General features: G+C 34.6%; 1 protein-coding gene and 1 long non-coding RNA gene across 4 annotated transcripts in view; one reads left to right on the forward strand and one right to left on the reverse strand.

Annotated features, from left to right (window-relative positions):
* Positions 1 to 26,294, forward strand: part of EMCN (endomucin) — a 239,097-nt gene that overhangs the window by 63,358 nt on the left and 149,445 nt on the right. For all 3 annotated transcript variants that reach the window (XM_004461949.4, XM_058294943.2, XM_058294944.2), the window contains exons 4-5: positions 3,814 to 3,924; positions 17,534 to 17,572. In XM_004461949.4, coding sequence (XP_004462006.2) covers positions 3,814 to 3,924; positions 17,534 to 17,572 — 150 coding nt within the window. The remainder of the gene's footprint in view (positions 1 to 3,813; positions 3,925 to 17,533; positions 17,573 to 26,294) is intronic.
* LOC111764986 (uncharacterized) overlaps positions 1 to 26,294 on the reverse strand; it is a 65,468-nt gene that overhangs the window by 32,558 nt on the left and 6,616 nt on the right. The window contains exon 2 of the long non-coding RNA XR_009185380.2: positions 10,140 to 10,215. This is a non-coding gene — a long non-coding RNA (uncharacterized lncRNA). The remainder of the gene's footprint in view (positions 1 to 10,139; positions 10,216 to 26,294) is intronic.

The following is a 26,294-nucleotide window of genomic DNA, read 5'->3' on the forward strand; positions in this document are numbered from 1 at the left end:
CCCTTAAGAAACTAATGTTGGTTAACAGGGCTAGATAATGGATAAATCTGGAGACACCTGTCTCCAAGATACCCCGTTAGCCAAGGCCTAAACTGCAGGGAGTCCTTGGTCATCTGCTCTGACTCACTTTTCCTGGGCTTAAATCTAGGTATGATTTAGACTTACAAGGCTAGGGCATTGCTAGATACGCAATCCCAATGGGTTTGTGCCTGCTTCAACCAACCTTCTAAATGATGTAGAAAAGAGGAAAACTTCATAACTCACATAGAAATAAAACCCTCTCCTTTCTTGTCTCTTACTAAAAGTTCTATTCTTACTTCCACCAGCTGTACTCCACCACTACAATTTTGTTCTCTTCAAAATCTGTGGGTCTCTCTTATAGCCTGCTACCATTATCTGAGTTCCTTTTCCCTGAGAGTAGAGTACTTGAAGAGGTGATGTCTTGAGCTCTCCATACAGATTTACATGCTTAGCTTCTACTCCACTTTTTTTTTAAGTTGGGTGTAGCAGCTAAGCCTATTTACTATCTGGAAAGTTGCTTTTCACCTGAAGAAGAGAGATTAGAATAATCTGAGATAAAGCCTGCAAGAAATGTCTTTCCAGTTTTTGCCAATGCTTTGGTGCATCTTCCTTAGAGCATTACTATGGACATTAAGCCCCTCACAATCTTGTGATGAGTGACTTTTTAATATTACCCTGGAAGTCACTGAGATGAATCAGAACATTATTTTGTTTAAATTTATTCTGGACTATACGCTTTGTCATAGAGATAGAATTTCTATGAAACACTAGCCCATAAAATGATCCCTCAAAATGTAGGTCCTTGAGTAAGTACTTTTAAAAAATTACACTGTTAAAATGCTCTTGATGTTTTACAATGTTTAATATATTATAGTAAATGTGAAATCCTAGCTTAAAGAAATCTATTTAACTTTTCAAAATCTATGTAACTGTAAATCAATTTGACTGTAGAAACATATTTTTCCACAGAAAAACAAATAACACACCATAGAACTGGCATTCTACAGCATATATTATGGAAATTCTTTGTCAAAAAGTCACCCACCACCTTATTCTGTTTCTCAAGACAAAGTGACCAGGCCAGATACTTTTGCTATGTACATAAGATAAAATAATACTGTAATTCAAATAATATGATTCCAAAGAATAGAGCTACTTAATCCTCCTACCTGAAAATTTAACTCCATAAACCCTCCCTTTCAAGTCAATCTGTTGTAACCAAACATTAATTCTTCACTTAATTAATACCCTTATTTATGGTTTCATTCAATAAATTAATTGCCTAAACTGAACAAAATGAACTCCCATTAATAATTCCAAGATAATTATAAAACAGTCCCTGTTCCCTTATTCTGCTCAGTCTTAGCCAATGGTTCTCAATTAAGTGTAAGTTTGGAGTCAGGATCAATTCTCTGCATCACAATCTGGTATTGGCATGACTCCCTCAAGCAGCACATGTGTTAAATTTCCCTTATTCCAATTCAAATATGGATAGATGTTCCTTATGTTTTCATGCATCCAACCTTAAACAAAATTTTAAGATTTAAAAAGACGTTTCGAAAACACAAGTCCTAAAATTAAAGCCAGTATTATACTGATGTTCCAAATCTCTTGTAAGTTAAAATAAGCAAAATAATGTTTGCCAAACCCAATACAAATATCATTGTTTCAACTTCAAGTGCAATTCTCACCTCAAAACCAAAGTAGATGGATATTATTATTTGAGGGAAAATGGTGGTCAGATAGAAAAAATGAGAGAGAAAAAGAATTTAAATTTAAAGAATAGCTTCAAGATTGGTTTCCTTTTCTGAGGTGCCAATCAATCCTTGCAAGACTCCAAAAATTCATGTGTGAACCCAATGTGCCACTGGGAAAATTTCCAAGCAAAACATTAATACAAGTCTATGATCCCCATATCTTAATAAATGGCAGTCACCCATGCATAGGGCCTTCTATCCTGATACTAGCATTTGAAACTCTTCTGTATACTAATAAAATCTGAAAATGTCTTAAAATTGTGGCAGCATTATTCTCCATATATTTCACTCTATAACATTTGAATCAATCATGTATATTTTTAAATATTTTGATTTATCTCTTAAATATTCAAGATTCCCTCCTTTGCCTACTTAAAGCTGCAAAATTAGCTATCTGCCCTAAATTTGGGTAAGGGTTCTATTTCTCCTCTTTTTTTTATGAAGGATAAGGATGTTCCACAACAATATTAGGCAACTTTCTTATAAAATCTTTAGCACTGTATTCTCGGCTATTCCATTATCCTTTTCTTCACCTTGTATGTGTACAATCTGGCAGTGCCCCATTTTTTCCTTAGCTGTATATTCCCTTTTTTACCACCAAGACTGCTTGGTCTCCTTTCTTTCTACTGAGGAATTCTTTAGGCCATAAGGATGGCTTTGTGATGGTTTCTAAATTTAGCTCAGTTGGAGAAACCTTCTCCAAAGATTTTTAAAGTGGTACTCCTGTTATGATGTTTCCTAAGCACATGTACTTGGGATTCCAGTGAGAAGAAAACCTTTATCTCCATGTCTTCCTCCTTCCTCAAATGTTGAGTTTCTGTTCCTTGGACAAACTTCTCTCCTTCCGTGCTATCATGAACATTAATTTCTGCTTTCACACTACACTAAGACCTTTCTCTACTTCAAGTTGTTCCCTGTACCTCTCACCTTAATACTTCAGTATAACTCAGAAGTTTATGCCCATTCGCATTCTTTCTTTCTCATTTCTATGGTATGCACTGTAGTCTATATCTGAATTTATTTCACTTTTGTTTGCATACCAATTCCTGAAGGCATTTTACCTGAAGACATACTTATCATATGGTCTATGAGGTCTTCTTGAAAACTATCAGTTTCTCAAGCTTGAATCTTTCAACTACCCTAAAGATTTACATTACATAGTAGATGTTTATTGCCTTAGAGTAAAAACTGCTAGGCACTTCTGGAAGGCACCAGCAATTTAGGCTTCCAGCTTAGTCTGCAATAGAATCTACCAAACTACTTTCACTCCAGGACACTTCTAACACCAAGTATGCACTAAATAGTATGTATCTCTTTTTTTACTAATACAAATTCCGCATAGTAGATATTGAAAACACTGAAGGCAATCAATGCTTTTCATCATTTTTATAATATTTGTGCAAGGATTTTTTCAAGTCCTTTTACTTCATGTTTATTTTTTTAATATTTATCCTTTCTTTATTGTTATTTTTTCCAAAAAAATATTAACTAAATTTAATTGAAAGTTTATTCTATTTATTTCCTGTTATCCTTCCTCCTCTGGATATCCCATCAACCTGAAATTTCTCTCTTAGACTGTCTGCGAACTAAGGTGCCATTTAGAACCACTGATACTTCCTTAGAAGTCCCTTTCCAAGATAGCTGAATGCTTAACTTTTGCATTAGAAAGGCTTGGATTAAGGTCCTGGCTCTCTCCCATTATAATTATGTGACTGTGGGGAGATTATTTAATATCTCTTGAGTCATATATAAATTAACAATCATAATAATTAGTTAACTCATAGTATTACTGTGATGGTCAAATGAGGATAACCTCTAGGGGGCATATTGGAGAGTCTCATATTATCCCGTTTTCTTTAGTGGAACTAACTGGTCAGCAAAATGCACACATCAAAATGCTGGATTACTAAAACTTGATCAGAACTATTTCATCAAGTAAATTTCGAACTGTAAATGGATGTTAATATTTATATTAATCAGACTGTCTAGTGATTGGCTACACCTCTGATGAATGCTTTTTTGTTCACATAATTAGAATTCACAACCAATGGTGCCACAAAGAGTGATATCATCATGACAAATGCAACAGTGACAAATAGTCTGCTTACAAATGCTGTTTCAACATTACAAAGTTTCCAGAACAAGAGTAAGTATGAGAATTTGTGTTGATGCATTTTGGATAGATCTAACCTCAGAATGTTTTTCAGTCCACAGCTGCCAAGGAAACATATCCCACCTATATTCTCTCCTAATGTCTGCCAAATGGGACAAAAAATTGGCAACCTTGCTTTGTACAGTGATAATCTATTCCTCCATAGCCACAAATAATCAGAATACTATGAGTGCCAAGGAAGGTCAATGCATGCTGGACAGCAATATGATATCACCTGGCACAATAAGGTGAGCTGGGCCAACAAATTAGACATCTTCAATGCAATGGGCAAATTCTTAGAAAGAAACGAATTGCTAAAGCTGACTCAAAAAACTAGAAAGTCTGAATAGACGTATAATAAATAAAGAGATCAACTTAAAAATTTTAAATGTTCCCATGGAATAAATTCCAAGCCATGATGAGTTCAATGGCAAATTCTATAAAATATTTTGAAAGAAATGATACCAATTCCTTCCAAATTCTTTCAGAAAGTAGAGGAGGAGGACACTGCATAGGGAATTATCTGTGTTATCTTGATACCACAGCCAGAAAATGATGTCACAAGAAAAGAGAACTACAGACCAATATGTATCATGAACATAGATGCAGATGTCCTTAGCAAAATAGTAGCAAACAAAATTCAGTAACATATAAAATGGATTATAAAACATGAGCAAGTGGTATTTATCCTAGGAATGAAAGGTTGGTTTAAAACATGAAAATCAAGTAATGTAATACATCATATCAGTATAATCAGTAGATGCAGGAAAAAAACATTTTTCTAACTCTAATGCACATTCATGATAAAAACTCTTAATGAACTCAATGGAATATAAAGGAATTTCCTCAACCTGATAAAGGCAGATTAACATCATAATAATAAAAGACTGGATACTTTGAATGCTTCCACTTGAGATGTGGAACACAGCAACGATGTATACCCTTGACACTTTTATTCAACCTTATAACCAGGGAAAGAGAGAGGGAGGAGGAAGGAAGGAAGGAAGGAAGGAAGGAAGGAAAGAAGGGGGAAGGGAAGGGCATTCAGATTTGAAAGTAAGAAATAAAATTGCTTTATTATCATATTATATAATCATATATATGGAAAAAACAAAGAATTCACACTAAAACTACTAGAATTAATAAATTCTAACTTAGATTATTAGATACAAGATTAATATAAAAAATCAATGATATTTCTATTTATAAGCAATGGAAACCCAAAATAAAATAAAAGAAATAATTCAATTCACAATAATATTAAAGCATAAAATATTTAGGAATAAATTTAGTAAGAGAAGTACAAGATTTGTACCCTGAACTATGAAACATATATATGTGAGATTAAAGATCTAAATAAATGAAAAGATATTACTTGTTCTTGGATTGGAAGACTCAATATTGTTAAGATGGTAACAATTCTCCCTAAATTGATCAAAAATTAGTTGATAGAGTCAATACAACCTCCATCAAAACCCCAGCAAGATTTTTTTGAAAAATTTGATCCTAAAATATATATGAAAATGTAAACACAATATATATATAGAAATGCCAAAACACTTTTGAAAAAGAAGAACAAAGTTGGAGGACTTATATAACCTAATTTCAAAGCTTCTCTAAAGTTATAATAATCAATACAAGGTGGTATTAATATAATGAGTGTTCATAGTAGTAATATTCATAATAGCCAACACAAGAACAATCCAAACGTTATCAACTAGTAAGCAAAATGTGGACTATTCATACAATGGAGTACTATTCAGCAATTTAAAGAAACTAAATACTGATACCTGCTATAACTGGATGAACCCAAAAACATTATGCTCAGAGAAAGAAACCATACACAAAACACAATATAGTCTATGTCTGCATTTATATGAAATATACAGAAAAGACATTTTATTGGGACAAAAAATAGATTAGTGGTTACCTGAAACTGGTGATGGGAACAGGAAATGACTCCAAAAGGGCTTGATGGAACTTTTGTGTTTAAACAAATGTTCTAAAATGGGATTGTAGTGACCGTTGCGTAACTTTATAATTTACTAAAAATCATTGAGGTGTAGACTTAAGATGGTGAATTTAGTGATGTGTAAATAACGCTTTCATAAAATTTTGTTTTTCAAAGAAAAGGGAAAAAAGTATTGAGCTCTGCCAATCAAATTTCTTGGTAATCTGAATTAGAAGACACAAACAAAAAATGAATAGTCGTGGACACTGAAGCTGCAAGGTTTTTTAGCAGAGCGAGTCAGAGAGGTCTGTGATGACTCAAGTATGTACCTACAGCAGAGGGAAACATATTATGAGTAAACAGAGTTAGTAGAGAAGAGTGGAGAATAATTGGGGAGATAAAAAGAGTCCATGAACAAGAATTAAATTGTTTTTGAGAGACATAGAGCAGTCAGACCTGGAGTTCCTCTGTTTTCTGACAGCTTTCCAACCCCAGTCCACATATGTCCTGACAACAAGCACATGTCACATTCTTGCCTAAATGATATGAAGCAATCTGTATTTGTAACCAATATATCTTGACTTGAAAAGCTAGTAATAGCTTCATCAGAGACCATTCACTATAAATAATAAATGCATTTATGGCATACCCATAATCCTTAATAGAAAAGCAGCTATAGATGAATCATAGTCTCCAAGTTTCTTCTTGGGAGACCTCTCAGTGAAAGGGGGATGGCAAGTGGAAACTTTGAAAGTCGAATACCTCGTCTTGTCTAGAAATAAAGAGGGTCCAGTTTTCTCCTGTTTTTATTGTAATCATCTTAAGCACAACATGAAGAAGATTGTCTAGAAGGAATCTAATTTCATGCCATAATTGTAAATTAATAACTCTATTTAATGAGACAGTCAACCCATAGAGGAATATGAAGAGTAGGGTCATCTGTCCTTCATATGGAGAACATTCCCTTGTGGCAGTTTTTTGGCTTCTGATAAGTAGGACCTATTTTGTGTGCAAGCTACGTCTGAAAGTAAATTTAGTCAACCAAAACTTCATCCACCTCATAATATGATTGTCTCTAACACAAATAAAAATAAAACTTAATATAAATCTGTAAAATATGAAGCAGCTTCTTGAAGATTAAACTCAAATAATTATTACTCTGCACTAAATACCCACCAATAGCTGATGAGGAAATATCATACAAAAAGCATGATTTATTAAAATTAACATGTAAACAGAAGTGTGTCAATCCAGGTCACTTAAAACTTAATTTTACTTTGACTCATATAGGGTAATGTCCTCTGCATCTCAATTCTGAAGACTAATTAATTTATTTAGCCTTTAAACACAGTTTGAAATGGTTGTTCTTCCCAGTACTTAAAAAAAAATTTACAACACAAAAAACCATTTCTTGAAAAATGAAATACCCTGAAAAGATAATGAAATAAGAGTATTTACTGCTGCCTTTTGCATTTGTTGTTTGATAACTTCTATACTAAGCCCTTTAGATATTTTTTATGAAACTCTACAGACAGCCATTCCTCCCATATCTCTCATTTTCCTCAAGTTACTTACTACCCAACATGGGCTCCACTTGATATAATGAGTTTACACACATTCCCTTTTCCAAGGGATGAAAGTAGGGTCTCTCTCAAATTACTGATTAGCAGAGTGCCACTCCTTCATACTTCCACCCTCACACACATACATACTCAAAATTAGAAGGGCTAACAGAAAGAGAGAGAAAGAGTGAGAGAGAGAGAACTCAACAATCTACTGGTAGGGGAAGACAGAAGTGAAGGTTCATTTTCCTTTTAAACATATTGGCAAATCTTAGTGAATATCAGATAAAGGAATTATGCTAAGTCATTTCAAGATTAGAGCAAGTTCTGGTTTGACTTGGAGTAAAAGCTCAGTTAAAGTTTGTTGCTTTACTCCCTAGAAAGGTGGAATGTAGATCAAAAAAATAAGAAACATGTCCTTAAACTATATTGATTTTTCTTTCTCATTAATCCTTTCCTACTCTCTTAGAGCTGTGTGTATTATTCCTGTCTTATTATTTTATCCTGCCTGTAGAAGACCAATTCCTAGAATCTTAGAGTTTTTAAGTTAGAAAGAAGTCATTATCAAATTGATTCTCTCACTTTATGATTATAGAAATTTGGTCCATTTCAATTAATTAATATATTGTTTTAGTTTGCCATAACTCCTCTGACATATACCAATGTGTGGTATTTGTCAGAGGTTTAAAAATAGGAATTTATTGTCTCACAGTTTAAAAGGATAGAAGTCAAAAATCAAAGGATCAGTGTTCTGATGATGGCAATCATCTCTCACATGGTATACTGTCCCTTGGAATCCCCCTGTGTTTTTTCTGATTTCTGGCTGCTATTCAACTGACTGTGTCTGAATTTATTCTGCCTTATAAGGACTCAAGTCTAGGAATTAAGACCCACACTGATTCAATCTGGCTTCGTTTAAATAGTATCTTCTGAAATTCTTTTTACAAATGAGTCTACCCATTAACTAATAATATCTTCAAAGGTCTTATTTATTAATGGGTTCACACCCAAAGGAATACAGATTAAGACTTTAACATGTCTTTATGGGGGACATGATTCAATCCCCAAAATTAATTTCTTCATTAAATCTCTTTTTGAGAGCTAATTATGTGACTAGTATTATTGTAGACTCTAGGAAATAGGTGTATATTAGGGAGTGCTATCAGGAATTTATATTCTAGTGGATTAGACAGATAATAAGTAAGTTAAAAATTCATAGTTCACTATTGGGTCACAAACCATGTTACAAAGAAAGTTAAAACAAACTAAGGAAATAGCAAGTGAGGGTGGGGATGTCATTTTTCCTAGGGTGCTCAGGAAGCACTCTTTGAATTGGAGACATTTGGGGAGAAAATTAAATAAAGTGAAGGAGTAAAAAATGGCTCTCCAGGGAAGAGAATTCAAAGCTGAGGAAATACAAAGTGTACAGACCCTGATATGCAGGTGGGCTTAGGTTATCTGAGTAACAGACAGGAGGCCCCTGTGGCTGATGTGCAAGAAGGGAAGGAGAGAATAGGTAGTAGATGCAGTGGGAAACAGAGGCAGTACATACAGGACTGAGTACGCCATGATAAAGAATTTTATTATAAAGAAGTACAAAGTGTGATGGATGGTTGAAGGCAGAAGATTATATTGTCTGATTTACATTTTAAAATATTGATTGAGCTGCTCTATGGAGAATAAAATGTTGGGAGTGTGATGTGGATTTCTGTCAAAAGTAAAATCAGAGAATTCAGTTGGCAGTCTGTGGAAATGCCTCCTGAATTGTTCATGGATGGGTCTCAGGTAATCTGTGAGCCCCCTAAAATTGTGTACAAATTTATGCATATAAGCATAGATGCATTTTTCAGAGAGAGAGGGTCTGTGATGTTCATTGTCCTAAACAAAGTTAAGGACAACTTCTCCAGAGAAGATGGGTTTTTACACATTTGGGAAGACCTAGGGTCCTGCTTCCAGGAAATTACATCAAAGACACCAATCTCATTACCTACTTATAGCTCCATTTTATCATAATCTTAGCTTGAGAATCACCCATGGAACCTTGTTTACTAATTACAGCTGACTTAAATCTCATTGTGTCCTTAGCTGTGTAAATGTTTTCCAGAGATGACATTTTTCTGCTTGCAGACTATCTGTTCCTAGGAATACAATGGAAATTCTAGAGCTAAAAACAAAGAAGTGGAATTTAAGAATTCAGTGGGTAAGTTTAGCAGCCATTTAGAGAGGAGAAAGAGAACCAAGAGAAAATAGATCTTAGACTGGATATAGTAAGCTGGAAAATAGATCATAGACTGAGTCATAAAGCAAGCTTCAATAAAATTTAAAGCCTTAAATCAAACAAAGCCTGTTCCTTGATTATGGGGGATGCAATATGGAAATTAAAAGATAATTACAATATATGCATATGCTTATAATTTTTAAAATAAACTTATGAATAGTCTATGGATAAAAGAATTAATCACAAATGCAATTAAAAAACAGAGCTGAATGTTATGAAAATATGATATATCAAAACTTGCGCAATATATTTCAAGTCAGTCAGAGTGAAATTTATAGTTCTAAAATGCATAGATTAAAAAGGAAAAAGGGAAGTAAATGTAGCTAAAGTGATTGAACACCTGCTTCCCATGTACAGGGTCCCAGGTTCAATCCCCAGTACCTCCTAAAAACAAACAAATGAAAAAACCAACTCTCACCATGGAACAGATATAGTTCAGTGGTTGAGAATCTGCTTCCCATGTACAAGGTCTTGGGTCCAATCCCTGGCACTGCCTTTTGAAAAAAGGAAAAAGAAGGATTAAAATTTAATTATCTGGACAACCATCTTGAGATGACAAGAAAAGAAAAAAAAAAATCAGTTAAGCCCAAAGAAAGCAGACTGAAGAAAATAAGAGAGAAGAGCATAAATCAATGAATTAGAGAGTAAACTTAATAGATCAACAAAATGAAACATTTGTTTTTTTGTAACTTGAAGACATAGCAATAGCACCTATTAAAAATGAAACAAAAGAGAGGTTGAAGAAAAAAAGAACAAAATATTGATAAGCTGTGGAACAATATTAAGAAGATTAATATACATACCATGGAAGCTCCTGAAGAGGCAAGAAGGATGGACAGAAAAATAATAAGAAATAATTTCCAATTATGATAAAAAGAAAGCTATAAACACATAGATTCAATGAACTCAAGGAACACCAAGCCAAAGAAACAGGAAGAAAATCACATCAAGGCACATCATAATCAAATCACGGAAAGCCAGTGATAAAGGAAAATCTTTAAAAAGAAACTGTTAAAGAATGACACATTAAATAGAGAGGAATAAAGATAAAAATGACAGCAGATTCTTATCACGAACAATTTAAGCTGGAAGACAATGAAGCAACATCCTTGGTACTGAAAATGGAAAAAATTTCACACTAGAATTCTATAAATATTTTTAGACATACAAAAACTGAGAAAATTCATTATCAGTTGAGTAAATGTTAAAGAAGACATTCAGAAAATATGATGCCAGATGGAAAATTAAAACTAAATAAAGGAATGAGGCCACTGGAAATGGTAAACATATGCATATATAAAAAATATGTTTATCTCAAATCTCTTCAAAAGATAACTGATTATTTAAAGCAAAACTAACAAAACTATTGAAGGTTCAAAATATATGTAGAATAAAATATATAACAACAATAGCACAAAGGTTAGGAGGGGAGAAAAGCAAACATACTGTTGTAAATTTCTTACCCTGTATGATAAATGGTAGGATAGTTTTTGTAAATTTGATAAGTTAAAGATGTTTATTGGAGACTCTAGAGCACCAACAAGAAACAAAATCTTGAAGTGTAATAATTACGATGGCAATAATGGAGATAAAATAGAATCTTAAAAAAGTACTCAGTTAATCCAAAAGAAAGCAATAAAAGAGGAAAAAGAGTTGAAAGAAAAGATGGGAAAAATATGAAAAGCAAGTATCAAGATGGTATGTTAAAACCCAATATATCAATAATCACCTGAAAGAAATAAAATGGTTTAAATATTAGGTGATATATCAATAATCACCTAAAATAAATAAAATGGTTTAAATAAAATTTAAAAATACCTATAAAGGCAGAGGTTTTCAGAATGAATAAAAAGCATGATCCAACTATATTCAGTATTTAAGAAACTCACTTTAAATATGAATTGTTTAAAATTAAAGGATAGGAAAATATATACCCTGAAGACACCAGTCAAATGAAAGTTGAAGGGGATATATTAATGGCAGACAAAGAAAGTTTCAGAGGAAGCAATTTTATCAGGGATAATGAGTCATTTTAACCCTGATTTTTTGAACCACAGTGCAAGATGCTGAAGTGTTTAAAAAGTATTTTATAGGAGGAGTCTAAATTTTGACATCTTTAGTGACAGGTATCTGTTTTTCTCACTCTAAGCTTATTCTTCAGAAAAAGAAAAAATACATATACATAACTAAAGAGACGAGTGGCTTTTATGTTTAGATTATTTAGAAATCTGTGTGCCCCAATGATACGTATTAGCTTTATATCCGTACTAATCAGAGAAGATATGCAACAGATCCATGTTAAAGAAGCAAAGGTTATCTATCATTTATCATCTAATGATACCACAAAACCTCTAAATTACTTTCTATTATAACTGTCTAAATTTAAATGATTGTCTCTCAAGCAAAGACTTTGTGTTGTGAAATAAACTCCAAAAGTCTTGAAATTTTAAGTGTTCTATTTTTAAATCCAAAGTGTACTGGAAACAAGTGGATATTTTAGAGTTCTTATTGTTTACTAAAATTAAGGAAACATAAGTTCCTGACTTCAAGGAACTTACAAATCAGCTCAGTAATGCAAAATATTTATAAGGAGACAATATTAATTGTTGCAAAAATACCAAAAGGTCTTTGAGAATGGAAATCAAAAAATACACGAGTATGCTGACATTTAAAAATTACTATAAATGAATCTGTGTTCTAAAATAATTTTTTAAAAGTGAACAGTGAGAACAAATGTGCTCTATTACGCAAATGAAAAACATCTACTCTGCTTTAAATAACTAGTTGGTATAACAAACATGATGTAATAAAGACTTTATAAAGTCTAAGTAAATAAAAAAAAATTTTTTTCAGTCATACCAAGTCACCCATATTCAGGAAAACAGAAATCACCAGAGTGCTTTAAAGAAAAAACAAAACTGTTCACTATGGCCCTGATTTTAGTACTTATGTATTAAGTGTGTCTGAGCACATTTTTCTTACATTAAATGAAGGCGTGGCTCTTTCACCTTTCATCATTCATGAAGCTCTTGAAATAACCACCATTCTTTATAACCCAATTTCTTGGCCTAAGTAAACTATTTTGTAACTCCTTTAACTCTAGAGTGAAGGGAAGTTCACATGCTAACTGGGATGTGATGGGCCAGATCCTGCGTTAAAACTTGCCAAACCAAGAGTCCATCATCAATGCATTTATCATTTTCTTTTTTTGTTGTTGTTGTTTATCATTATTCTTTTTTTTTTTTACTTTTTTGTCTTTATTTTTTTAATGCTGCATTCAAAAAATATGAGGTCCCCATATACCCCCCATCCCCTTCACCCCACTTCTCCCCCCATAACAACAAACTCCTTCATCATCATGAGACATTCATTGCACTTTATCATTTTCTATATGCAGAACTACCTTGTTAGGCTCTGAGAGGTGATTCAAAGGAAATAGCAAGCACAGCAGTCCCTGACCTCCATAATCTAAGCTGTGGAGAAAGCTGTGTGAAACTGGATTGTAAAACCAAGAAACCTTCTCCTTTTCCTCAGTAACCTATATCTACTAATGGCTTGTAAATGTGAAATTATCTTTTACTGCTCTCTTTTCACTCCCTATGCACATATAAAGAGAGAGAGGAGAGAAGAGAAAAAGAAAGAGGAAGAGTCTGTGAAGAAGAAGAAAAATAGATGCTTTTCTTTTTGATAATTTAAATCTTTTAGGTTTTTATAACCAGATTTGGAAGCAGGTGTCACTCATGCAGGAGGAGATTGCTCTTTCTGAATTCTGACTTGGCTGTGGAAAGAATGTGTAATAAGATTATAGATAGAAAACAAATTAACATGGGCAGAATGTCAATTAATAACTCTACTAAGGCAAATTCTTGGATAGCAATACCTCTGACGGCTGTGCCAAGCAGACCTCCTGCTATTATGGCATATACAGTATTATAGATTTTAAAGAGAATATCTGTCTTTTGTTAAGGAGAAAATAGAATTTATAAATAATCAGTAGATGGTCAAATAAGCATTAATAATATATATATTTATAATAAATAAGGTATCTTATCTATTCTTTTTTATATAATTTATCCTAATTTAATATAGAGTTTATTTTTATATAAATAACATTGACAATTATACAATAGCCAAGGAGACATTTTATATATCCTATGTACTGATCACAAAATGGTCTACACCCAAGTTTTTGCTCTTTAAGGCACAACACACTCCTTCAAGTAAAAATTGGGCAATCCAATTGTTCTAAGAGGAAATCAGCTTATTAGCTTATTAGCTCTGAATAATGACTCTGGAATCTATGCTTATGACCATAGGTAAACTACTTACCTTCTCCTCCTTTGTAAAGTAGTCATAATAAGATTTTGCTCCCTCACAGGATTTTTACGAAGCATAAAGGAAACAATCTATGGATAGCTTACAACAGGGCTTGGCAAGAAAACACTTAATAAGATTTAACTATTATTTTTAAATAATAATCCTTAAAAAGTCAGGCAGAGTTAGCATTTCTGATACCAGCTTCACTTATAAAGAAACAAGTTGATCACATTTAAATTAAAAAGATGAAGCTCAAACCGAGTTTTTCTTATCCGATAGTTCATAAACTCTTCATAGTACCATGCTCATTCTTGTTGAACCAATCTACACAGGGCATGTAAGAAATAGGAAAGCTTCGTAGGTTATATCATTGGCTCTATGTGTAGGAATTTAATAAATGTAAGATGAGAGGTTTGCTGGCTAATTGGCTGAACATGAATCTGTAATTTTGAGCAGGGTGTACTCTTGCTATTTCTCACCCTGACAAATTTTTTCTTGACTGTGTGGTTTTTTTTTTCATCTTGCTCCCCTCATCTGTACAACCCTTATTTCTTCCTCCCAATACCTATTCAAATTATCCATATCTTTCAAGGGCTTCTACAAAATTTACCTCAGTATTTCCCAAACTTCCTAAGTATTGCCAGATAGATGTACTAACTGTACCGTTACTTATTTAGTAGTTTTCTTTTAATTGGTCTACTTTTCTTCTTACTTTTGTTTTGAAAGGAAACTACCATAAATGAAAAGCCAGTTTCACTTAGTAACTATAAAAACCAATATGATGTAAACAAAATAAGATTAAATTTTAACTAGATTTCCTTGTTTGTCAGAGGCTCTGGGCTTGAGGCTGGCTTATTCTTATTTAAAGATATATCAATATAAGTGTTTGATAGGTATTAACAACATATTTACATCAAATTGACAATTTGAAATTTTCCCATTGAAATAACCAGATAAAATGAAAGAAAACTGGATAGGGAATAACCTTCTCATTGTTTCATTCTTATTTAATATCACTTTCCAGTACCACCTTATACAATCTCTTATATAATGCTATGTGCCTCACAATTTGGAAAACATTAATTTATCTGATTGCCCCAGCCTCAATATTTCTCTTAGAAATTACTATTGACCATTTGTCTATGCTGCTTATTTGGGACTTAATCATAACTTTTCTTGTATGTTATTTATTCATTCATTACATATAGTCTGGACCTCTTAGGAGACTTAACAAGGATTTTTGAATTGTTACAGGTTATGTTTGAAGATTCAGGTAGGTTTAAGGCATAGGATTTTTTTTTCTTTTATGTTTTATGCCTCCCAAAGTTATTATGCATTTTTGAAGACTGAAAAAGAAACATGAAAATAAAGAATAATCAGAAGATTCTGTCTGATAGGAACTTAAATTTTATTCATTCTCATATCAAATCTGATTTAATACTTAATAACAGGAGGAAAGAGGATTTTTGTTTTCTTTGTATTCTAAGCCTTTAGAAGCTGATAAATATTTCAACTGAATCTTCTAAATACAGCACTATGCAATGCTTAAAAGTATTTTAATTTGTTATCAATAGTAGGGATTAATTACATATGTTTTCCCTTTGGGTCAATTTAGTGGAAGGAAAATTCTCTTTTAGTGAAAAGAGGTGGCTTTTAGAACCAACAGACTTGTATTATAATCTTGGCTCCACTTGAGAAAATAATTTTACGTCTCTGAGCTAATATTTGCAGATCTGCAATACGGGGAAAAGAATAGTTCCCTCGTAGACATCAGCAAATAATATATAGTACTAATTGTTGGAGTTGCATTATCCAGCCAGCAATTTTATAATAAAGTATTCATTTTCCTTTCAACATTAAATTCAGGTAGGTAGAATTCATCTCTTTTTTTCTATCATCATTCATTCACCCCATATGTTTTTATTGGGGTCCTATTGCCGTGTCTTATTTGTAGGTACTGGAATCACAGCTCTGAGTAAGAAAAGAAATCTCTGTCCTCATTGAGTTATATTCCAGCAGACAGTAAACAAATTTAAAAGAAAGAAATGTTCCATAGTTAAAAAACAAAAACAAAAAACAGTGCTGTTGAACAGTGGGGCAATGGGTTAGTGTGAAAGGTCATGGAGAGACAACCTTAGGTGAGGTGGTTGGGGAAGGCTTGTCTCAGTGATGACATCTGAGCAGAGTTGTGAAAAGTAGGAGGAAGCCAGCATGGACCTGAAAGAAGAGCACTGAGGTCGTGGGAACAGCAAGCCGAGAAGCTGTTGGCAGGATGAACACTGTGCATTTGATGTGGCAAAGAAGTAGAGAACAGGGAGCAGAATTATAGGAGCAAATAACAGGTCTAGTGCTGTAAGACTTTCCAGCCATGGTAAGATTGGAATAAGGAGACCAAGGAGCAGTCAAGTTTAAATTAATAAAGATAATTCTAGGTAGCTATTATAGATAGTGGGGGGAGAGATAGGAGTGCCAGATGGCTTGTAGACAATTAGGTGGTGAGGCATACTCGGATTTGTAATATATTTTGAAGGTAGAACTGATGGGGGTGAGAAGAAGGGGAGATTCAAGAAAGAACATGTATTTTTAAGTTTGCGCAACTAGAAGATAATGGTACCATTAATTGATCCAAGAAGGTTGGGAAGAAGCAGGTTTGAGGATGCCACTCAAGAGTTCTTTTTCAGACATATTAAATTTGAGATGCCTCATAGAAAGTCAAGTGGAGAGAGATACAAAGGATGCATGTGTATCTTGTTAAAATGTCATTACTGCTCTTCCACCTGTTCCAAAATCATTTTCTGGTTTTTTCATGTGGCAAATTTCATTCATGGTGCATATATTCAAAGTTGTTAAAGTAGTCTTTGTTTATAATTCTCTCAAGTGATTTTCCTTTCCAAAAATCTCTTAAAACTATATTTACCTTAAAGGAATGTTCTAGGTTTCCAAAATATCTGTCTGATACTTCCTGCAGTTTCTTCAGTTTAGGAGATGCAACATGTAGTAGTAGGAATATGACGCATAGCAGCCCCATTTACACTGTTAAGCACCTGTCAGAGAATTTGTTGCCCTCCTTATTATCTAGGGGTATTCAAGATGCGAGGCTGTGCCCAGTGCACTAAAAGAGGATTTGGCAAACTGCAGCCTTTGGACCAAATCCAGCCTAACGCCTGTTTTTTTTTATATATATAAAATTTTATTGGAACACAGTCACACCCACTCGTTTAGTTATTATCCATGGCTACTGTCACACCACAGTGAAAGATTTGAGTAGTTGTACAGAGACCTGTGACCCCAAAGTCTACAATGTTAACTCTTTGTCTCTTTAAGAAACGAGTTTGCCAATCCCCATTCTAAAGTTTCTTCTAGTCATGAAGTCTCATGATTTCATAATCTGAGGAAAATTGAACCAGATCTATATCCATATGCCACCTGAATTAAAGAGCATTTAATGTTAATTTAATGGTAATGATTTATTTTTTTTCTTTCTTTTCTCTAAAGCTGAGAATCCAAGTTCAATAAAAACAACAGAAAGACCAGGTACGTAAATTAATTTTCTTTTCTCTGGGTATATCCGTGGGTTAAAACAAAGCATAAATGAGGCAAAGTATACCAGTCAGTTTGAGGGCAGGGTGCAATAGTACAGGGTTAAAAAAACAACATTATATGACTACAAAAATCTTTGGGACATCTTGGAAAAAATTGCAGACCATCAGAAGAGCCAAGGACCTGCCCATTTTAGTACTCTGTGTCTAAAGTGAATGTCCAAGGCCCTGGTGAATTAGAAAGACTGTGGGATTTGTCTTCTGCACAGAACCCCACTGCTCTTGGCCTATTTCTGCAATCAGGATCCCCTCTCCCCACATGTATAGCATGCCTGAGAGCTGTCTTCTCTGTACTTTCTAATAAACCCTGGTCTTGGCATCTACAAAGATAATATGATAAACTTCAATTAACAAACTAAAATGTCATCAGTTCAAGAAGAGGTCATGTTTTACCATCCCTTAGCTCTAAACTGGATGAATCTTAGAAGATGGAACAATAAGAATTGAAAAAGAGCATTGGTCAGGGGAAAATGTTAACATTGACTCTTCCTGTTGTTTTGAAATGATAAATTTTAATCTTCCTACATCCTACCTGGCACTTGTATATATGACAACTCTCAGATTCTCGATTCTGCTCACCTAGGTAAAATAAGAAAAGTGGGAAATAAACCAGGAGGCTCATGTAACTTGAAGGAAAATGATAAAAATTATGAATGATTCTAGCACCATTTTCCCAGCCTATGTCCTAAGTAACCATCTTATCTACCATCCACCTGTGTGTTCAAGAAGTTCAGAAATGAAATTATTATGCTTTTAAGTTTTAATTAAGTTTTTCTGCTACATAGTATGTCTCCAGCAACAGAAACATTATTTAACTTCATTAATCCCTGGCTTTATTTTACCTCACTACTGTATTCTTTTATTCATACTTCCATCTGCATAGTCTAGAAATGAGCAAGCACTCAGAAAACAAAATAAAACAGGGCATCTAGGAGGAGGCTGCAGAATTGCATTGGTTGATGATTCACATTGTGTGAAGAGAAGTCCTTCCCCTCTGCTTCGTGGATGGGTTATCAAGGAGAAATAAAGATGAAAAAGATTTGAGCAGCTGCCAAAATTGTCAGCTCCTTGTAACTCTTTTGCTTAAAATACTCATATTTACAAAACGCCACCTATAAAAATAAAAATAATTGATTTTTCAAAGGAATGTAAAGCTCATTTAGAATATTTTAATTTTCAGTTATGTAAACTAGCTCTCCTAAAACAAATAATAGGCCAAATCTTTTTGAATCATGATTAGAAAGAAAAGGCATTCCACAAACCAAAATAAAGGTCAATCTCATTTCTCTATAATAAAAATTCAGAAATATTCTGTAGCTGCATAATAAATCCAAAATCACTCCAAAAAACCCACAAATTAGCAACATTATTAACAGATTTGTTTCAGTTTGCCAAAGGGCTGCTAGTGCAAATTACCAGAAATTTGTTGGCTTTTATAGTGGGGATTTATTTGGGGGTAAAAGCTTATAGTTCCAAGGCCATGAAATGTCCAGATCAAGGCAGCAGAGATACTTTCTCACCAAAGTCAACTGCTGTTGATCCTGGCCTTGTTGCCACTTGGTGAAACTAGATGACTGCTGATCTCTACCAAGGTCTCAGCCTTTCCCTCAGGACTCATCATCTCCTCCTGTGCTTCTTTGTGTTCTTTTCTGCGTCTTCTTTGTCCGTTTCTGTTGTCGTCAGCGACACAGGAATCTGTGTTTCTTTTTGTTGTGTCATCGTGTTGTGTCAGCTCTCCATGTGGGTGGCACCATTCCTAGACAGGCTGCACTTTCTTTCGCACTGGGTGGCTCTCCTCACTGGGCGCACTCCTTGCGCGTGAGGCTCCCCTATGTAGGGACACCCCCGCATGGCACGGCACTCCTTGCGCACATCAACACTGCGCATGGGCCAGCTCCACACGGGTCAAGGAGGCCGGGTTTGAACGGTGGACCTCCCATGTGGTAGACGGACACCCTAACCACTGGGCCAAGTCCGCCCTGCGCTTCTCTGTGGACGCAACCTCTTTGAGCCTCCAGGGACTTCTATTTTCCTGCAGTCCTCTCTCTCACATTGCAGAATCAAATATGCTGGTTCCCTTTTCCTCTGTGTCTGTCCTTTTATCTGGTAAGTCCTCAAATTCAATATGATCGCTTCCTAAATATAGAGTGGTTTATCAACCAACTACCATGGGCCAGGGCATTCAATAAGTATTCTTTATGGACCCATTATGTGTAACGCTAGTTAAGAGCCATGACCGATGCATGGAGCCTGCCATTAAGGTTACCAAGGGAGATTAGACATCATTATAAATGGCGGCAATAACTCATGTAGTTATGCAGGTGTAAAGTGTCAGAAGAAAGAGAGATTTCTGTTTTTCCCTTTTGCTGGGATAGAGGAAAGCAGTTTAAGAAAGGGTTCATGATAGATTTTCCTGCCTACCCGTTTTTCTAACTCTGTGTTCAGATATGATAAGGAAATGGAAGCACCCACTAAAAAGTAATAAAGGGCTCTTTATTCCCTTGGGAAATATGCAGACATTATGTGGCCATTAGGACAATTTTAAGCAATAATGGAAATCACTTTCTTTAGCCTTATCATCTTTCCAAACACAGGCAGAACTAATAACTTGTTCTGAAAAGGAGTCTTTTGGTTTTTTTGATAAGGTCCATCAGCCCTGAGGAAAAGTCAACCAAATGTGCTTGGATATAATGGGAAATGAATAAACTATTTGCCGGAAATTTTCTGGGAAATACATCACTCCCATAACAATCAGCACAACTTGTGAAAGATTTCATGGCACTCACCTTCTTTGCTTCCTAAACTGTTTCAGAACTTCAGTTGCACTGTAGACATTAAATTTGTTGAAAAGCAGAAGCCAGAGCAGACTTTACAAGTCCCACCAAACCTGACTACTGTCCTTTGGAAAGAAGGCTGCCCTGTACTGTCTGAGCAGATTCATGGTGCTTCAGGCCCTACGGAATACCCGGGGATTTGGTTGCTCACCTCTAGGAAGTCATAAAATGAAACATGAATTGTTCTATCTGAGGTAGTTGCTTATTTGAATTTTTAACTTTGAATTCAAGAACTTCACATTTATTGTTCAGTTAGGATGTGCTCAAGCTGGAAATATACATATATCAAAGCAAAATCTAGAAAATTTTTAACATGGTATTTTGTGATGCTTAAATATTAGGTGAGAATAAAGGAATTCACCTATGGAATGAGAAATATATCAATGTATGTGTGGTGGAGTTCTGACATAAATTTCCAGTTCTTTTCCAATTAGATAATAGTACAAATTCCAGGCATGGCAAAAAAAGTTTCAAGACCAGTTTAGGGATCTACTGAGTTTCTGAGAAGTACAATGATACACATTTTTGTACCATTCTGGTCTACACTGAACTGTCATAAAACTCAGTCTTCAGCTCATGCCCTGCCCAGCCTTTACTTTAGAACCAAAACAATTTGAATGGTATTGCTAAGGCAGTGTGTGCCTTCAATAAGCTTTGCAAAGTGCTTCCTTTATTATATTAGGTTAAGAAAAATTCTTTCTTGATTAGGGCCTAAAGTGAAAATAGATTATATTTCATGTGACAAAAATAAGAGGTGCATTCTTATAACTCATTCCTACTGAAATTCAGCAACTTAGGCACTATGGAGTCATGGTTAACATCCTAAACTTTAGAGATTGCATTCCAATCCTTGCTCTGTGCCTAGTTACTATGTGGCATTTTTTTGTTCCACAGACCCCTTTACCAATCAGGTGAAAATCATGGAACCCTTATTAAGTCCACACTGTACTGTGTATTTAATAAATATATCACACCTACACCAATATGTCCCCACAAGAAAAATATTTTTTTTTCTCTAACTTCAGGCTCACAGACCCATTCTTAAGAATCCCTGAGCTGTTAGAACAATGCCTGGCACTTAGTGACCCATAAGGGTTTGACAATAAAATCCTTTTCAATATTTCCCTGTCCATATTTTGAATTATTTGCATTTACATTCTTAGGTGGCATACAACACAGAGCTACTTATATATTGAAAAGTTTCATAGTAAGTTCTGGTCACATTACTCAATCTGAATTTGAAATGAGACGATGTACTTACGTTGGGAGTGGTAAGAACATTCTAAAATGTTGAGAAAAAATTTTACTGAGTGCCTTAATAATGGTGCCATAACCAAGCAAGATAAACGAAGCTCATTTAAAATCTGTTGGTTACATGGCGTAATGAGAGGAAATGGAATTTTGAGTCATTGTTGGTTTACATCTGAGCTCTTCCACTTACTGTTGAGCATGTTATCTATCTCTCTGAGTCTTGATATCCTCTAGTCTTTAAAAAACAGAATTAAAATGTTTTCTTTAAGATTAAAGTGAATTAGCACAGTGCCTTATTCCTTCTTTGTATATTGTACATAAACTTCTGGACAGTAATAGTTTTTAAAAACTATTCAAATCACAACAGAAGAATGTATCCTCCTTCATCAATGTATATTCCCACAAAGTTACCTAAAATAGGTGAATCTCCACTCATAGTTATTATTGGAGTTTGAGAATGTTATTACCTCAAATTAATCCCATTGATGGCCAAAGCAAAGTTAAGGAAATTTGAGATAAAACATTCCTTGCATTACTAGACATGTAGCTCCTGGTCAGAAAGATAAGGTACATGGGAGAATAAATTAAATTTCATCACGGGAAAACAAAAAAATATTCCTTTTGATAGTATGCCCATTAAATAACCAAGGAGTACCACTGTGCATAAAAGGACAGAGTACATATGACAAAACCACCTTGACAAGAATCTAAAACCTTAAGGCCTGAAGAAACTTCGGGTATAATTTAGCATATTCCTTTCCCAAATACAGTATTATACCAACTATACTCACAGCATTTACTTCCTGAACCACTCATGCAGCACTTATATAAAAGACTGTCATCTTCTCTAATAATAAAAGCCAACAGTAGCATGTTTTCATTTCCATGACTATCAGAATGTCAGAGTAAGTTCTTATGGCCAACTCAACCAACCGATTAATACTTGGTATTAACTCCTAGAAGGGGCCTCTTTCTTCTTTTTTTAAAAAATTAATTTATTGAAGTATATCACTCCTACATAAACATATATAAATAGTAAGTATACAATAATAGTTGTGAACTTACAAAACAAACATATATAACATAATACAGGACTCTCATAACTCCCCCCTAACACCAATAACTTGCATTGTTGTTAAACCTTTTTAACTAATGATTAAAGAGCATTGTTAAAATATTACTACTAACCAAAGTATATTGCCCCCAACCAACCCTGTTATTATTATCTTTATATCATTTATATATGAACATACATAAACAATTAAGTGTATAGTAAAAGTTGTGAACTTACAAATCAAACATGCATAACAACATACAGGGGTCCCATACATCAACCCTCCACCAACAACTTGCATTGTCATAAGACATTTGTTACAAATTATGAAATAATATTGTCAAAATCTTACTACTAATCATAGTCCTTATCTTACATTTGGTGTGTTTTTCCCCCAACCCACCCTACCATTATTTTTTAAATATATTTTTTATGACAGAAGTTGTAAACTTACAAAACAATCATGCACATGTGCAGAACTCCCAAACAATACCTCTCTATCAACTTACCACACTTCAGTGGAACATTTGCTACAGGTAAGATAATATCATCTGATTGTTACAGTGCCCATAATTCACATATGTCTCATATTTTCCATACAGCCTCATTATTAACACATTACATCTTTCACATAGATGCAAGAATATTATTTCATTACTACTAACCACAGTCCATTGGTCACTCCAGCTGTGTTTTTCCCATGCTTCTCCACAATTTCAACACCCTGCAGTAGTGATGTACATTTGCTCTAGCTCACAAAGGACACTCTTGCATTTGTACCATCAACCACAATTCTCATACACCTCTTGGTTTACTGTGCTATTCAGTTCCTAGATTATTCTCTAGCATTCTATCATTTGGCATTTATATACCTTTTCAGTCACATCCCCATTTATAAACTAGCTGCTACTCACTATTTGTTACCATCCACTCTACACATTTCCACACTTTTACAGTAAAGCTAATCAAAACTTCCACATATATTAAATAGTAGTCTCAGTCCTCCTCTTATCTCCTTTAAGAATCCACCACCTACCACCAGGTCTTGAAGATATTTTCCTACAATTTCTTCTAGAAGTTTTATGGTTCTTCCTGTTATTTTTAGGTTTTTGATCCATTGTGAGTTAATTTTTGGATAAGGTGTGAGATAGGGGTCCTCTTTCCTTCTTTCAGCTATGGATGTCCAATTCTTTCAGCACCATTTGTTGAATGCGTTGTTCTGCCCGAGCTGTGTGGGTTGGACAGGCTAGTCAAAAATCATTTGAACATACATGTGAGGGTCTGTTTCTGAACCATAAATTTGGTTCCATTGTTCTATGTGTCTGACTTTAGGCCAGTATCATGCTGTTTTTATCAGTATAACTAGGTAATAAGATTTAAAGTTTGGAGATAAGGGTTCGCTTTTCCTTTTTATGATGTTTTTGGCTATTCAGGACCCCTTACACTTCCAAATAAATTTGATAATCATATTTTCAATTTTTCTTTAATGTTGGTGAATTTTTATTGGGATTGCCTTGAATTTGTACATCAGTTTAAGTAGAATTGACATCATGATATTTAGTCTTCCAATCCATGAGCATGGAATATTCTTCCAGTTATTTAGGCTTTTTTAAAAAATTTCTTTTAAAATTGAGTTGCAGTTTTCTGAATGCAAGTGCTTTACACCATTGGTGAAATTTATTTCTGACTATTTGAGTTTTATTTGTCATATTTTATTTTCACCACTTTTGACACTTTTAGTTACTTTTATTGATAAAATCTTCATTTCTAGAATCTCTTCCAGGCCTCTCTCTCCCGTCTTTTCTTTAAAGATTCTAGCATGCCCTTTAGTAGTTCTTGAAAATCTGGTCTCTTGCTTAGAAATTTTCTCAGTTTCTGTTTATCTGTGAATATTCTAATCTTGTCCTCATTTTTGAAAGACAGTCTTGCTGGATTTAAGATTCTTGGGTGGAAGTTTTTCTCTTGTAGTATTTTAAATATATCAGACCACTCTCTCCTTGCCTCCATGGTTTCTGGTGAGAAATCAGCATTTAATCTTATTGAGTATCCCTTATAAGTTATGCATTGCTTTTCTCTTGCTGTTCTCAGAATTCTCTCTTTATCTTTGGCATTTGACATTCTGATGAGTATGTGTCTCAGAGTTGGTCTATTTGGATTTTTTCAGATCAGAGTACATTGTTTCTTGGATATGGATATCTATGTCCTTCTGTAGGGTTCTGAAATTTTCTACCATTATTTCTTCAAATATTCTTTCTGCCACCTTTCCCTTCTCCTTCTGGGACACCCATGGCATGTATGTTTGCATGCCTTTTGCTGTCAATTTAGTTCCCTGAGACCTTGTTCAATTTTTTTCCATTCTTTTCTTAAACTCTTCTTTTGTATGTTCATTTTCAGAGGCCTTTTCTTCAAGGTCACCAGTCCTTTCTTCAGCCTCCTCAAATCTGCTATTATATGGTTCCAGTGTTTTTTTTAAATTTCATTGATTGTACCTTTCATTCCCATAATACCTGCTATTTTTCTATGAATGCTTTCAAATTCTTCCTTGTGCTCATCCAGTGTCTTCTTAATAACCTTAATCTCTTTAGCCATTTCATTGAATTTATTAAGATTTGTTTGAACATCTATGATTAGTTGTCTCAACTCATTTATGTCATCTGTAGGCTTTTCTTTAACTGGCCATAGCCCAGTTAAAGGAACAAGATTGTAATTTTTTGTTGGTGTCTTGACATCTGGCTTACTAGATTATTTATTATGGGTAGAGTTTTTCTCTTTAGTTTAGGGCTTCCTGCCTTTCCTCCCTTGCTGGTTGTGCAGCATTTAGTTGGTGCTGTAAGCTGTGGAGACTCAAGCTTCCCTAATTTTGCCAGGGACTAATTAAGCTTCTTTCAACTTTCTCCTTTACCAGGGCTAGGGACAGAGTCACAGCTGTGTAGAATAATCCAAGTCATGCAGGCCTAGACAGTAGTTTCCCAGAGAGACTGATAAAGCTTCGTGCCCTTTTTCCCCTACCTGGGGCAGGAATGGAGCTGCAGATGTGGGCAGCAATATATGTAGTGCAGGTCTAAGATGACCGCAGTTGCCCCAGTAAACTTCCAATTTTCTGCCTGTGCCAGGCAAAAGTACCTGCAGTTACCTGGATAGGCTGGTGCAGGGCCTGCCAGCCTCCTCCATGCCAGAGGTGGGGCTGAAGCCTAGGTTAGGGCTGCAGGCCATTCTTGGTGAAAGAAACCAGTTCCTGTGGTCACTGTGATTTTCAGTTGGCCTGGCTTCCCCTCAGGCTGGGAGCAGAGTTAAAAGTGTAGCAATAGCCTCTGTCCAACTTGGGCTGATTCACACCCCAGCTGTTCCCAGAGTTATATCTTAGCCATCCTAGTTTATCAATCAGTAGCCAAAATCAGCAACCAACCATCTTCTCCTCCCCTGTTTTTGGGAAATGGAGCTTCAAATTCCAGACACAGAATAGCTCTTGGGATGTCTAGCTGCCAGAGTTAGACAATCACTGGCCTCTGTGGCTTGGC

This window comes from Dasypus novemcinctus, chromosome 1 (assembly GCF_030445035.2).
Source record: "Dasypus novemcinctus isolate mDasNov1 chromosome 1, mDasNov1.1.hap2, whole genome shotgun sequence".
NCBI classification, from domain to species: Eukaryota; Metazoa; Chordata; class Mammalia; order Cingulata; family Dasypodidae; genus Dasypus; species Dasypus novemcinctus.